The sequence below is a fragment of the Neltuma alba genome, unplaced genomic scaffold, assembly GCF_004799145.2.
Source record: "Neltuma alba isolate B1F8T4 unplaced genomic scaffold, ASM479914v2 tig00006184_pilon, whole genome shotgun sequence".
Classification (NCBI taxonomy): Eukaryota; Viridiplantae; Streptophyta; class Magnoliopsida; order Fabales; family Fabaceae; genus Neltuma; species Neltuma alba.
Window position 1 is genome coordinate 1 of NW_021634378.1, and position 14770 is coordinate 14770.

General features: G+C 32.9%; 2 protein-coding genes across 2 annotated transcripts; both read left to right on the forward strand.

Moving 5' to 3' along the window:
- Positions 1 to 3: 3 nt before the first annotated feature.
- Positions 4 to 6674, forward strand: LOC114749810 (TBC1 domain family member 15-like; the record flags this gene model as incomplete). Its single annotated transcript, XM_028938348.1, is given in 10 exon segments — positions 4 to 39; positions 1344 to 1403; positions 2935 to 3033; positions 3215 to 3325; positions 3689 to 3760; positions 3879 to 3995; positions 4676 to 4730; positions 4733 to 4810; positions 5065 to 5179; positions 6140 to 6674. Coding segments are annotated over 10 exon segments (1071 nt in total), but the record flags the coding sequence as incomplete, so codon positions are not given.
- Positions 6675 to 9188: 2514 nt separating this feature from the next.
- LOC114749811 (zinc finger CCCH domain-containing protein 48) lies at positions 9189 to 12565 on the forward strand. The gene is made up of 8 exons (XM_028938349.1): positions 9189 to 9315; positions 9847 to 10225; positions 10390 to 10575; positions 10683 to 10784; positions 10918 to 11070; positions 11518 to 11697; positions 12235 to 12332; positions 12415 to 12565. The coding sequence occupies exons 2-8, from the start codon at positions 9848 to 9850 to the stop codon at positions 12563 to 12565; spliced, it is 1248 nt and encodes a 415-aa protein (XP_028794182.1). The 5' UTR covers positions 9189 to 9315; position 9847.
- The last annotated feature ends 2205 nt before the right edge of the window (positions 12566 to 14770 follow it).

Consider the following 14770-nt stretch of genomic DNA (forward strand, 5'->3'; position numbering starts at 1 on the left):
AAAGTTCCTCATGAAAGTCCAGCTTTGTTGAATTCAGAGGTAAACATTTATCGTGAATTTGGTTTGGAATTTTCTGATTAGCCCTCTACTGCTCATTATGTTGTCATCTTTAAACCTCAATATCAAATAAATAGTTAAGATGATGAATGGAGCTCTGTGGTAAAATCAATGCAGTATGTTTGAGCCTCCCTTTTCCAAACTGTGTTTAGTTTCAGATAATATTAATAGAATGATATTATACTTTACTATATATTTTTATTTATTATACTTTAGCACAATATGTTTATGTCATTATATTAAGTTCTTTGTTAATGCTGTCTCTTGTTTTAGAAAATAGTGTTGTTATTGTGCGCATTTGTTATCCTTTTTCCTATGAATGTTTATGTTGGGATTTCTTACTCTGTTGAGTGTGTAAAAGTAATTAGTTTGTTATCCTATTTACTTAGAGTGGGGCAATGCTTTTGGCATTGTTGAGAAATTTATATTCCATCAGGCTTAGTTTAAATTATTTAGTGCTTAAGATGATCTATGTTGTGCCGGGAACGACCTGTGGGATTTTGTAATCAAAGATGGGAGCCTAAATGAAAAATCTACTCATTATGAAATCACTTAATCCAAAGTTTCCTCTTAGTGCAATTCCGTGCTTGTGTTATCTTAGTTGAGGAGTTTGAAGTGCTGTTCTTGGACCATCTGATGCAGAACTTCATTTTCTAAAACAGAATGTTTCTTGTTTAAAACACAAATATGGTGAAGAAGGCCACCAGTGTGGGAACTTTTGAGATTATCAGTTGTAAGGAGGTACAGGAAAATCTAGTCTCTGGGTTTGCATTGGTGTGGGTTTTTCCCTCCCTCAGAAGTATGATTCTGAGCTTGTAAAAAATCACTACCTTACTGATAATTGAAGGAATGGGTATTTGCGTAATTTTATGGTCATACAGACTCTCTCTATGCATACTTAATGCGTTGAGTAGGACTATTCTCTTACTAACTAGCTCCCTTCTTTCAACAACTTACTGTAACATACAAAAGCACTTCCTATTACTTACTCAATGCACCTAACATAAACTTAGCCAAATGTTTGATTAATTATATGTGAATTGCTTTCCCTTATTGTAACTAATGTGTTGGCTTTTAGGTATTCATGTAGAGCTGTCACAAGGGGTTAGAAATAGTGGTAATTGAATTACTTAGTCTGGACATTATTTTCGTAATAAGAGTTGTGTACATGCCATGTATGCTAGTATGCTCATTATTTGATTCTTTCCAAAATAGTTTGACAACATATCTTTCCCTTTTAAAGTATATAATGTCAATGGTATTCTGTTTTGTTCCTCTTCTGGCAGTTTGATGAATTATCACTTATTTGGGGAAAACCACGCCAACCCCCTCTAGGGTTTGAAGAGGTATGAGCTGTTGTTCTGTAAGATGTTCTTCAATCATACAACTCCTTCAGTTTTTTCTTTTCGGAAATGCATATCTTTCTTATCATGATGATGGGTGTGCAAATGGCTATATGCTACTGTTTCAACAAGTTGGGGATCAAATGGTGGATGTACGGCATCAAAGTCTCAATTTTTACGCCAAGTTCACCAGAAGCCTCATTATGTCTTCTTGGTTGACATGATTTACGTTAAAGATGTTCTTTTCATCATCTTATGTTTATTTAATGTTCAAATGATTTAACCAGGTATAAACTAAACTCTGAAAAAAAATTACGTCCCCCTATATTCTTATATGAGGCATATGAAGGAAATAAGAACAGTCGTTTCGTGATTTCTATGTTAGTCTGTTGACCTCCCTTATTTTAATCTCAAAACATGAAAACTTAGCATTAAAGTGGCTGAGATATTTATTGTGTGTATATTTGATTGTATGCATATAAATTAGCTAGCAAAGGATAAATAAGATAGGAATATTGTTGGGTTCACCAGCTGAACATGGTCAGGTTCCCTGTCTATATATAGTCATAATTTGGTGAAAGGTAGGACAGCTAATGTGGACTAGCCTAATTGTATATACTCACCCTCAGCCAATTGTAAACTTCCCTTTGAAAAAAGTACTATTCCCCTTATATTCTCAAATGAGGTATTTTAAGGAAATAATACGAGTTAATTTTATATTGTTCGTAGTCATTTCTATAATAATCTGTGGACCTCCCTTATTATAGTCTCAAAACTTGGAAACATAGCAGTAAGTAGCTGAGATATCTATTGTGTGTATTTGATGTTATGTGTGTAAATTAGCTAGTGAATAATAAAGAGATAGGAATATTTTCGTGTTCACCAACTGAACATTGCCAGGCTCCATGTATGTCTATTTACAGTCATAAAACTTGGTCAAATGTAGTGCAGCTAATATGGACTCAGCCCATAACTGTTTATACTCACCCTTAACCTAGCCATCTAATTATTTCATCAGGAATCATACATGTCTTTTCTTCGTCTTGACATAGGATAGCATCAAAATATTCTCTGGATGAAATTTTAATCAATATATGATTCCTAAGTGTGTTCTAAATATTGGTCTTATTTATATTCTGTTTCCATTATTTTATAAATGTGGAGGCGTTAAGTAACAGTAATATATGACAACTATGATGGTTTTCCTCCCTAAACGAAAACTTACTGAGCCTTAAATTTGAATTGAAACATAGTATGAAACTTATGTAAAGGTTTATTGCTGATGATGCAACTCTGGTACATATTTATTTCAAGCTACTGTATGCCAGTTGCTGCTTGTTACCTGGAAACTGACTGGTGACTTTCATTGCTTCATCACCTTACAAGCCAGAGATAAAGCTACAACTATTTTTGTCTGATTATCATTAATGATGAGGAAGTCATTCGTGCTATTCCATTAAGCAATGCTGCAAGAGTTATCCTGGAAGTTTGCGAATGTCATTTGCCTTAATGCTTATAGATCATACTTTTGCAGTGGATTACTTTTTTGGACTCTGAAGGACGAGTTACAGACTTAAAGGCTTTGAGAAAGAGGATATTTTATGGTGGACTTGATCACAAATTACGAAAGGAGGTTTGTTTATTATTTTTATGTAATGAGTTCCCGTGTTCAACGTTGAGGTCGAGTTCAGACCTGAAATCTAAAGCTAATTAGTCATAAAGATATGCGTGATGTGAACGAGCAGGAATTGCTAATTGCTTCCCTAAGAATTTTGTTTCCAATTAAATATGTTGTCCTCTCTTTATATTAATAGGTTTGGGGTTTGCTGTTGGGTTACCATTCACATGATTCAACATATGCTGAGAGGGAATATCTGAAGTCTCTCAAGAAGTCAGAGTACGAGACAGTTAAAAACCAGTGGAAGGTTTTCCTTTTATCCTGTGTGCTTTTTCGTTCATTCACTTCCTTTTCTTCATTCTTACTATTCAATTAAGCGCATCTTTCTAAATTTTAAAAAAGGAAGTTATGTGATTGTATGGGGGTCAGTCTATTGTTCTTTTTATCTCGTCAGTTATAGCATGTTATCTTGATTTGATGAACCGGTCTACATCGTTGGTACCTAGTCCTTCAGGTATCCCAAGTCCTTTTGATGTTTGCTGTCCTTTCTTTCTCGTAATTTTCATCAATGTACATTGCAGGCGTTTGGATCTAGAAAAGTCTTGTTATTCAGTGTCCTCAACTAAATATTTACGTCAAAGTAAACTTGTTTATGTATTTCTCTTTGTAGAGCATTTCGTCAGCACAAGCTAGAAGATTCACAAAATTCAGGGAAAGGAAGGGCCTTATAGAGAAAGATGTGGTAAGCTGGAAACTAGTGCAAATGTTTCTGAATTATTGGAAGTTATGAGAAAGAAAAGCTGAGTGATGCTTTTTCTAGTTGTAATGTATAACCATCGTTTTCCCCCTTTATTATAAAGGTAAGGACGGACAGATCAATTGGTTTCTATGATGGGGATGACAATCCAAATGTGAATGTTCTACGAGACATACTATTGACATATTCATTCTACAACTTTGATCTTGGTTATTGTCAGGTAAATGGTTGTTGATACTGGACTCTGGCCTTGAACTTGCTTCGTTTTAGTTGTTCTAAGCACTATTTTTCTCTTAATCCTTTTCAATGGTCATCAGATAGGAAAATTTTTTTATTATTTTTTAAATGATTTAAAATCAGAAATCCTGTTTGATATCTTCCAAAATGTTTTTCAGAAACTGTGAAATGATAACTTCTGATATGTGTGTTTGGTCTTCCTGCTAAAAACAGAGCTTATAATAATAGATTAATTGCAGCCATGGTGGAAATGTCGTGTAGATACGATGTTTCCAAATCAAAGTAAATTCTGATACCTGGAATCAATAGACGAGGCTCCTCCTTATTTATCATCCTGTACTACTCTTCCTCTTCCCACTTCTTCACCAGAAAAAGTTCTTATATTCTAAGAGTAACACACGCATATGTAGAAATTATAATAATGTTTCTATCATAAATTGCCAAAGGTAGTATTAGAGGATATCTTTTAAGGGCTATTTTCTGATGGCATGCAGAATATATGGGTTGAATCGTAGGGGATTAAATGTCTATTTCTTAGCCATCATTATTAGCCGTAATCTTGAATATATGAATTGATAGTTTGATACAAAAGCATTGTTCATTCATCTGTTTCTTCCCTCTGGTTCAACACGTGACAGCCACAATTTAAATGATGTTTTACAGGGTATGAGTGATCTTCTGTCCCCTATCTTATATGTAATGGATGATGAGTCAGAGGCATTTGGGTGTTCGTTGCTTTAATGGAACGTCTTGGACCCAACTTTAATCGTGACCAAAATGGCATGCATTCTCAACTTTTGCATTATCTAAGGTCTCTCTCTCTCTCTCTCTCTCTCACTCACTCTCACTCACACAGAGTGCAATGTATGCTGCGAAAATTGTTTTAGATATAGTAAAATTTTGTACCTATTATGTATTAATAGGTTGTGCTCCTGGCTCTGGCATGATTCGCTGTTCAGCTAGTTTACCAAGATTCCCAAGTTGTCTAAGAAAAAATCGTTTTTTTTTTTTTTTTTTTTTACATATAGTCATCATGCCTTACCAATATTGTATTTCTATATTGCAGTTGGTGGAGTTGCTAGATGGTTCTTTACATAACTATTTCAAGCAGCACGACTGTCTGAATTACTTCTTTTGTTTCCGCTGGATTTTAATTCAATTTAAAAGGTCAGGTTTATATTAATTTCTACATTGTTGTTTTTCCAGGGAATATCTGGCGTTTATTGTGGTCTGCCCCCACCCCCCCCCCAACGTATGATTTCAAAATTATTTTACCATAGCAGCGCAAAAAGACTAGTTTGACTGTCATTTATCGGGCGTAGCTTCAAGTTTTCTGCAATCTCAGCTGGTTTCCTTTTCAGATCTGTTTTTAGGGAGTGCTTACTTGGGAGCTCCTTCCTGAAATATTTTCTTCGCGATGACTTTCTCTTCCATTTCTTGCTTGGCGGTTCTGTTTGAATTAATTGCTGAAGAGTCAATATTGGATTTGTGATTAGCTGATTGTGGTCCAAGTCATCTGTCATGCTAAATTTTTTTAATATGTTTATGCTTTAAATATTATCTTCCTTTCCTTGAAGGATGTACCATTATGCAGTTTGAATCCTCTAGAGCTTTTTTTTTTTTTTTTTTTAAATAAATTTTTAGTGATGAAGTTTTTGTGAAGTTCTGAGAGAAGTGAGATAGGATGGACTACGAAAAAAAGAAAAAAGAGGAAGTGGGCCTCATCTACACTTCCGCTCTTTGTATCTCTTTCACCAAACTGAGATTCAAAGGATTCTAGAAGATCCTTACGCACACTTCGCTACTTGATAAGTTTCCCATACACACCCCAACTGTAGACAAATTATTATTATTTGGTTTTTTATCCGAGGGGCGTTTGATTCTTTCATTATTTGACCCCTGAAGTGCTTGACGTCTTGCAGACCCTTTTACTTTCGGAAGGTTACATCATTTATCAGTTTGGTCGCTGATTAGAAAATGGAACCAAATTTAGCAAAACCATCAGTGAAAGACTGCCGTTAGTTGATTAACCAAGGATCTTGCATTGGCTTGTCTCAGAAATATGTATTTGCAATACTGATTTGTTATCAAACAATAGTAAAATTGAAGTTTGGTTTCACATTACAGGGAGTTTGAGTACGAAAAGACTATGCGATTATGGGAAGTCTTGTGGACACATCATCTATCAGAGCATCTGCATCTGTATATGTGCGTAGCAATCTTGAAACGTTACCGTAATAAAATAATAGGAGAGGAGATGGACTTCGACACACTGTTGAAGTTCATAAATGAGCTAAGTGGTCAAATTGACCTTGATGCAACTCTCAGAGATGCCGAGGCTCTCTGCATATGTGCTGGCGAGAACGGCGCGGCCTGTATACCGCCCGGAACACCTCCCTCACTGCCAATTGATGATGGCTCGTTATACTCTCAGCAAGATGATGAAGTATTGTGAGTGAATAAATCACTTTATACAGAATTATCTCGGTGATGACCATCAATGTCGTGCTTGCTTCTATGTGTAATTATTGATTCTGTAGTTGAGATGATTTTGACATGTTATAGTGCATTTTTTAATGATTCCTTTCATATGTACTTGATGGCTGATTTCCTTGACCCATGTTATTGTTAATCTGGGAGCTAGGTGGAATGTTCTTTTCAACAGACAGAACCAGGAAACCACTTTTTTCGCTGCACAAGGGATGAAAAATTCTAGTTTAAATACTTGGGTGATCAGAGCTTGTTGGGCATACCGTTCATTGGGCCCGACCTGGCCTCTTTGGGTTGCAAAGTTATTAGTTCGAGGTGAAGAAATGTGTTTTGAGTAAAAATAGGTAACCGTTGGCCCAAGGAGAGGAAAAAATTAAAAAAAAAAAAGTAATCACATAGTGTCTCGAATATAATTATTTTTAATATGTGGACATGGCTTGCCAAAAAAAATAAAGCTGGTTAGATTGAAATCCGGATTTCGAAGTTTTCAAAACTGACTTTTCTTTTCCTTAGTGAAAATAACTTCTTTAATATGCTGTTTATGAAACTCTTTTAATTTTAAAAAATAAGCAAGACTTGCATGATCATTTATCAATCACTACTCTTAATATGACGGTTACAAAGTTAAAAGATCATTTGATAAACGATGGAATTCTGCCAACAATTGTAAACAAACGAATAAATTTATCTTAGATATCTTAATAACAAAAGTCAGCATGCTAATCACAATTGAAAAAAAGTATCAATCCATTTATTTTCTAATATGGTGTTTATATTTTAATGTGAATTATAATGAATTTCACCATTGGTGATTAAAATATATATACACATAATACACTCGAATTTAATTATTTATTAAACAGTATAATTTTACTTTTAAAAAATCTTAAATATTCATAATGAACTTGAAATTGCTGATTGACTTAATGAGTTAAGGTCTGAATACATGGATAAATATCTTTAAAATATAAAATAGTTCATATATTTTATATGATATCAAAAAATTGTATACATTGAGATACGCTGGTAGATCATTTAACCGAAGAAGAATAGATTTTTGATCATTTAGCTTCACGTGGAGCTGTTTTTATCTGGAGATATAGATAATTAGATATATAAATAAATGTACTGCTAATGAAAATAAAAATATAAGATTCGGGGAAAAGGAAAATAAAAATGTGTTTTGCTTTCATAATTTAATTTCTGCGGATTTTTTAGTCTTCATTTGGTTGTTTGAGAGAATTTCAAATTAGTATTTAAATTTTAAAAAAGTTAAAATAAAAAAATATTTTTAAAAATTATATTAAATAATAAAAATTGAAAAAAAAAATATAGAATATAACACGTCATAGGTTGGATAAATTTCATCAGACTACTTTACAGAGATCAAATAAATTTTCAGAACCAATATATATAGTCTTTTGACCTATATATATATATATGTATGTATACATATAAAATCTAATTCTTTGCAGTCATTTAATTTCCAATAAATCTCTTTTTATCTGGACTCATAGATAATTGAATATATAAATAGATGTATTGCTAATGAGGGTAATAATAAAATCGAAGTATACAAGGGGAAAAGGAAAATAAAAGTGGTTTGTTTGGTTAATTATTTAAGTAATTACTCCTCCGGTCCTTATTATAAGACCCAATTTGACTTTTTATTTGGTCCTAATTATAAGACCCAATCCATTTTCTCTCTTATATTTATGCATTTTTTTCCAAGATAATCCTTCTAATAATGATAGTTTTAGCCAATATACTTAATTAGCAAGGATATTTTAGGAATAACAACACTTATTTATTATAAATAACTTAACTTACTTCCTTAATCTCCTCAAATAAGTCAATTGGGTCTTATAATTAGGACCGGAGGAGTATAATTTAATTTGTGCGGGTTTTTCTAGTCTGCATCTGGTCGTTTGAGTCAATCTAAAATTAGAATCTAAATGTAAAATAAGTAAAAATAAAAATAGTTTTTTTATTGAAAATTATAACGAAAAACTTAAAAAAAAAAAAAGTAAAAATATAGGATTTAACACGACATCTATGAAGATGGATAAATTTCATCATACTTTTTATCCAAAAAAAAAATTTCATCAAACCACTTTATAGAGATAAAATATAATTTGAGAACCAATATATATATAATCTAATTCTTTGAAACTTATCTTCGCCATATTTTAAAAACTTTGTTGCAATAATTAATTCATTAGATTTTATAGTTTTAAGTCTTAACTGACTTTTAATCGTATCTCTGTATTTTTTAATCCTTTTTTTTAATTTTTTATTAGGTCTTCACATCATTTTTTTTTCATCAAGTTCTTATAGATTGACACGATTTTTATTCAACTCTCTTCAATTTTAAGTAGCTGATTAAAAGTAAAGACAGGAGCTACTACAAGAAATTCATTAAAAAGTGTGTCAAACTATGAGAGTCTAATAAAAGTATTACAAGGAGATAATTAAAATGAGGTAAAACGATAGTGAGTTGATAAAATAAAAAAATTCAAATACTTGATTAAAAATTAGGTAAATACAGATTTATTATTTAGGAGATCACTCAAAAGGTGGCCAAAAAAAAAAACACTTGAAAAAAATGATTCCGTGGCTCTACAGATACCGCCTATAAATAGAGGCCGCGGGGAAAAGCCAGCCCGCTGGAGTGCTCGACAAGAAACACAGAGAGAAACAGTGAGAGAGAGAGAGAGAGAGAGAGTGAGAGAGAGTCGAAAAGTAATCGGGAGATTGAGAACGATAGGTCTAACATTTGACGGAAATACGAAGAGGCAGAATCGATCGCGAAGGTACGTCGGTTTTCTTATCAATTAAACGTTTGAACTCGCAATTAACACTGCCCCAAGTTATGTAAAACGAGAATACGTCCGTGATCACTTGCTAGGTTAATCTATTAGGATTATTTTGGTCGTTTGATGGCTTTTGAGATTACTTAGCAATTACAGGTTAATCCCAGCCACCCGAGCTCTCTGTGGCTACTGGCCGGCCAGGCAACGGGCAAACGCATAAAACGGCAGCCACACATGTTCATCGGACTTTTTTAGTTTTTTAAAGTTATATTCGTGTTTATTTTAACTAGATTTTCCGGAGTTTAGAAAGAAAAAAGTGAAGAAGTTTTTCGAACGGTTGTTTGTACATACGTCAAATTGTTATTATGGATGCAAACTTATTTCTTGGTGACGTTAACTTGTGTTTCAAGTAAGGACGTGTTTAAAATACCGTTGGCATTGTTGGTTGTTATGAATATGAATTACTATTGAATTATGAAAGATCGATGACTAGTTGGCTTGATATGTTCTGATTCCAATTTCTTTCTATAGTATGAATACAAGGGTAGCAAGGAGAAGTGAGGTTCCTTATAAGAGGGACACTTGCAATAATTGGGTTGCAGGGCGTCACACCAATAAGCCCTGCAGGTTTGTGGGCAGTGAGACTTCACTACCGTCCACCCCACGTAATACTGCTTATCAATGCAGGAGGAAGTCCCCTTACTCGGTTAACAAGTCTCGTAGCAATGAATTGCTTAACAAGCCTAAATCAGATGGCATAAGATCCTCTATTGCCAAAGGCAATTCACCTCAAATTTGTAAGTACTGGATCAATGGAAACTGCGTACATGGCGATGGTTGTTGGAACTTGCATTCCTGGTTTCAAGGCGATGGCCTTTCTGTGCTCACTAAGCTTCACCAACACAAGACGGTACATACTTAAAATCTATTTAATTACCGATAGCAATATGCTTGATCTTGTTTATTTTTTCCCTTTCTATTAATTTCTTCATCGGATTATGTTCTGGGTATTTGTCCTTTCCTTTTATAAACCAGCCTTTTGCTTGAGTACTAAACTTGAAATTATGACTACAGATTGTCACCGGAATTACACTTCCAGTTGGATCCGACAAACTTTTTTCTTGTAGCACTGATGGCACGCTTCGGGTCTGGGACTGTCATACTGGTCACTGTGTCAATGTAATAAATCTTGGTGATCAAGCAAGGTGTTTGATCAGTATGGGTTCGTGGGTTTTTGCTGGTATGCGGAATGCTATTAAGGTAAGCACTTGAACCTGTCCATGAGATGATTGCGTTTTGTGTGCCTTTCATCTTTTATGTGATTGAGTTAACTGGAAATTGATTGCGTGGTTGTGGTTGTTATGAAGGCATGGAACATTCAGTCGGCTGCGGAGATCATGCTTGATGGACCTAAGGGTCCTGTGCTTTCCATGGCTGTTTGCAACGATACACTTTTTGCTGGAGCCATGGTAATTGTTTGCTAATTGTTTTACTATGTTCTTTTACTAGTTAATATTATATGTTTTATATTTGATCTGATATGTTCTCTTCTTTATGATATGCATCTGGTCTTATTATGATCTCACCGTCTTCATATTATAGGATGGTGTTATTTATGTATGGAGACTCAGTTCTGAAGCAGATTTCCCATTTAAACCATGGGCAACGTTGAAGGGCCACACAAGAGCTGTTGTTTGCTTAACTGGTGGACCTGGGGACAGGTTGTACTCGGGTTCTGTGGATCATAGCATCAAGGTATGGCTGCAAATTAATGACAAGTTCCCTCTTTTAGGCTTAATAGTTGTTAACCCATGCAGAGGTCTGTTATGGATGTGTAATATCTTTGGGCTATATGATTAGGTTGGACAAATTTGATTTTCAGGTGATCTTCATGTAGGTTTTGAGTCACTGCTCTTATTGGGTTGTGATTTTACGTCTTTTTGTGTCATCAGTTTTTTTAAAATGAATTGCTAATAGCTGAATGATGTAGGGTGAAAACTCATTTAAAATTAAACTGAGAATACATTATATTTTGGGATTATATGTATTATATGAAATAGATCTTGCATTATTTGCCTAATTATATGTTTAATAAGAAAACCACCTGCATTAGTTAAGCATGCATGATTTCTTTTTATGCTTTCTATATATGCTGTTGTTGAAATTTGTTTGAGATGATTTATTGATTTCTTATTTTCTCAGGTTTGGGACCTCAACACATTACAATGTGCGATGACATTGAAAGGGCACACGGACATAGTGACATCCCTTATTTTCTGGGACCAATACTTATTCTCAAGTTCGTTAGACGGCACAGTGAAGCTTTGGGCTGCCACTCAAAAAGAAACTTTGGACGTAGTGTACACGCACCATGAACAAAGTGTGAGTTTATTTAGATAAATAGTGTATACTATGAATCTAGAATTGTGTTTTAGATTTTAGTTGTATCTTAAATAACTACAGGTGCTAAAGTGTGCTAATTCTGTGTACTTTGTTGTCTATCCTGGCGGACTATTGCTAGTCTGCATGTTCTGTTTTGTAATTTTAGATCGAATGGAAAATATTTACTATCAATTTGGTTGTGGCTTGATGTTGGTATCGAATTTTTTGGCAGAAGGTATTAAATTTTTATTTTGCACTAAGGAAGGAATTCGTTTATTAGCATGGACAAAAGGCTAAAATGCTGCTGACATAATATCTTAACGGTGATGATGTTCTGTAGAGGGTTTAATTTTCTCAAATCTGATAGGATTAAATTAGATCTTCCCGAATCTTTGGGATTAGTTGTCAAACATATTTAGAAATAAAGAGGAAATTATGTGCACATCAATTTTTGTGTTTTAACTTTTGTTGGAGGAATTCAAACGCATGCTTTGTTGTCAGAAATCCCTCTAATATATATCTTTTGTGATGTGATAGGGTGTGGTTAGAATCACCGGGATGATTGATGGAAAAAGAAAACCCATATTGTTTTGCTCGTGCAACAGCCATTCAGTTGGCCTATATGAAATACCATCGTGAGCATACTTCATGCTTCCATTGTCATTTTGATTTAATATAAGTTATGAGGCCTTGATCTTGTGTTTCTTTTTTGGTCAGGTTTGCTGCGAGAGGAAGGTTGTTCTCAAAACAAGAGACTAGAGTAATAGAAGAAGGCCCCGGTGGACTCTTTTTTACTGGAGACGGAACTGGTTTGCTCACTGTCTGGAAATGGCTGTCAGAGTCGGAGCCTAACAAAACATCTTCATGATTCCCAATCTTATTTGCTTGCTTTTAACCTTAGAGTTCGGAGAACATCATGAGAAAACGTTTGTATTTAAGATTTTGCTTGTATTACATTATATACAATACATTCATTTCCATTTTTAGGTCCTCATTAAGCAATGACTGTACGGCATCAACAATTCTTTTGTGAAAAATTGTAGTCTTTTTTCCCCTTGTATTGAAAATATACGATATGTTGCTTCAAAATGTCAAGAGCTAGGCTAACCAACGCCTTGCTTGCAGTTTGTACAGATTTATCATAATTAGTAGTTGTGATTCTTTTTACAGGTAAGTTCTCCTTTTGATGCGCCGCACTCTCATTTCTCTAGAGTTTTCTGATTAAGTCAAAGCATATAAATTTAACACAAATTCCAATGAAAGCAAACTTTGTAATTAATACAAGCGTTGGTTAATTAATTTGTGAATATTAAAAAATTACTAAGTAAAATAATGTTGTCATCTAAAATACTTTTATTAATTATGTAAATTTGAGTTAGCTCTTGATAGAAACCTTTTTTTTTAAATCAAAAAAGTAGGCACTAAATGGTTTCAAGTTACAAGTGGGATCGAACCCACGATCTTTAGCTTATAAAAAGAGTTTATCTGTCATTGGCATTCGCTGCTAAAAACTTTTTAATATAGATAAATACTGTAGAAATTATTTGAGAACAAAATAAATAAATATTAAAAATAAAGTGGATTGAGATTTTTTATTGAGAATTAAATTAAATCTTTAATTAGTTTTTATAATGACGACAACATAGTATTATGCTAATAAATCGTATTCAGTTTTTCAAAATATTTAAAGTTCAATGGGTTAGTCCTACTCTAATTTTCACGGCTATATGGATTGGATAATGTACGGACCCTATGATCATTAATCTTAGTAACCTTCGGATAATATGAAGATTCCAAAGTAAAAAAGATTAATTGATAATTAATTAATGATAGAATTCTGCCAAAAAATACGAAAAAACGAATAAATTTATCTTAAATATCTTACAGCAAAACTTATCAAGCATGCTCCTCGTTAAAATTAAAGCATTTTATTCGCAATTGAACAAAAATTTATCAATCTATTTATTTTCTAATATGTTATTTATATTTTTGCTTGCATTACAATTAATTTTACCATTAGTGATTAAAATAGATGTACACATAATACGTTTGGATTTAATTATTTATTAAATAGTATAATTTTACTTGTGTAAAATCTTAAATATTCATAATGAACTTGAAATTGCTGATTGGTTTAAGGACTTAAGGAGTTAAGGTCTGAATACATGGATAACTATATAATGATAATTTTTTTGAAATTTATTTAGAAAGACTTAAGGAAAAGATCTAAAAGATCTATTTTATTTTATTTTAATGCCAAATGTTAATAATTTTACAATGCGGTTTTTGTATTGGTTGAAATTGATAATTTTTATAATCAAAGACATTCAAATTCAATTGATCATTAAACATTGTAAAATTATATTTTGGAAACATAAATATCTTTAAAATATAAAATAGTTCAAATATTTTATATCATATCAGAAAATGTTTATATGACATTTAGTTTTCAACTTTGATTATGAGATACGCTGGCAGATCATTTCACCTAAAAATTATAATAAATTTAAGATTAAATTTTCCCGGCTCTGAGAAGACTAGATTTTTTATCATTTAACTTCCTGAATCTGTTTTTATGTGGAGACATGGATAATTAGATACTCCTCCGGTCCTTAATATAAGACCCAATTGTTGAGTTGATTTTGGTCCTAAATATAAGACCCATTTCTCATATTTATAAATTTTCTCTAAATTACCCCTATAGATACTCCCTCAACCTTAATCAAGTAGAAGTGAAAGAGGAGGTATTAAGAAAGATGATTATGGTATTTTAGGAAAAACGTGTCACATTTCTTATAATTAACTAACTTACCTAACTTCCTTAATCTGATCAAATTAGTTAAATGGGTCTTATATTAAGGACCGGAGGAGTATATAAATAGATGTGCTACTGATGAAAGTAATAATAAAATTGCAGCATACAAGGGGAAAAGAGAATAAAAATATGTTTTGTTTTCTTAATTTACTTTGGGTGGGTATTTTTAGCCTTCATCTCATTCTTTGGGCGAATTTAAAATAGGTAAAAATAAAAAAAATTGTTAGAAATTATACTAAATAATATAAAATATAAAAT

Excerpts from the sequence above, each read along its gene's own strand:
- LOC114749811 (XM_028938349.1), top strand. The coding sequence starts at position 9,848 with ATGAATACAAGGGTAGCAAGGAGAAGTGAGGTTCCTTATAAGAGGGAC. Across the intron at positions 10,576-10,682 it reads GTATGCGGAATGCTATTAAG|GCATGGAACATTCAGTCGGC; the intron begins GTAAGCACTTGA and ends GTTGTTATGAAG. Across the intron at positions 12,333-12,414 it reads GGCCTATATGAAATACCATC|GTTTGCTGCGAGAGGAAGGT; the intron begins GTGAGCATACTT and ends TTTTTTGGTCAG.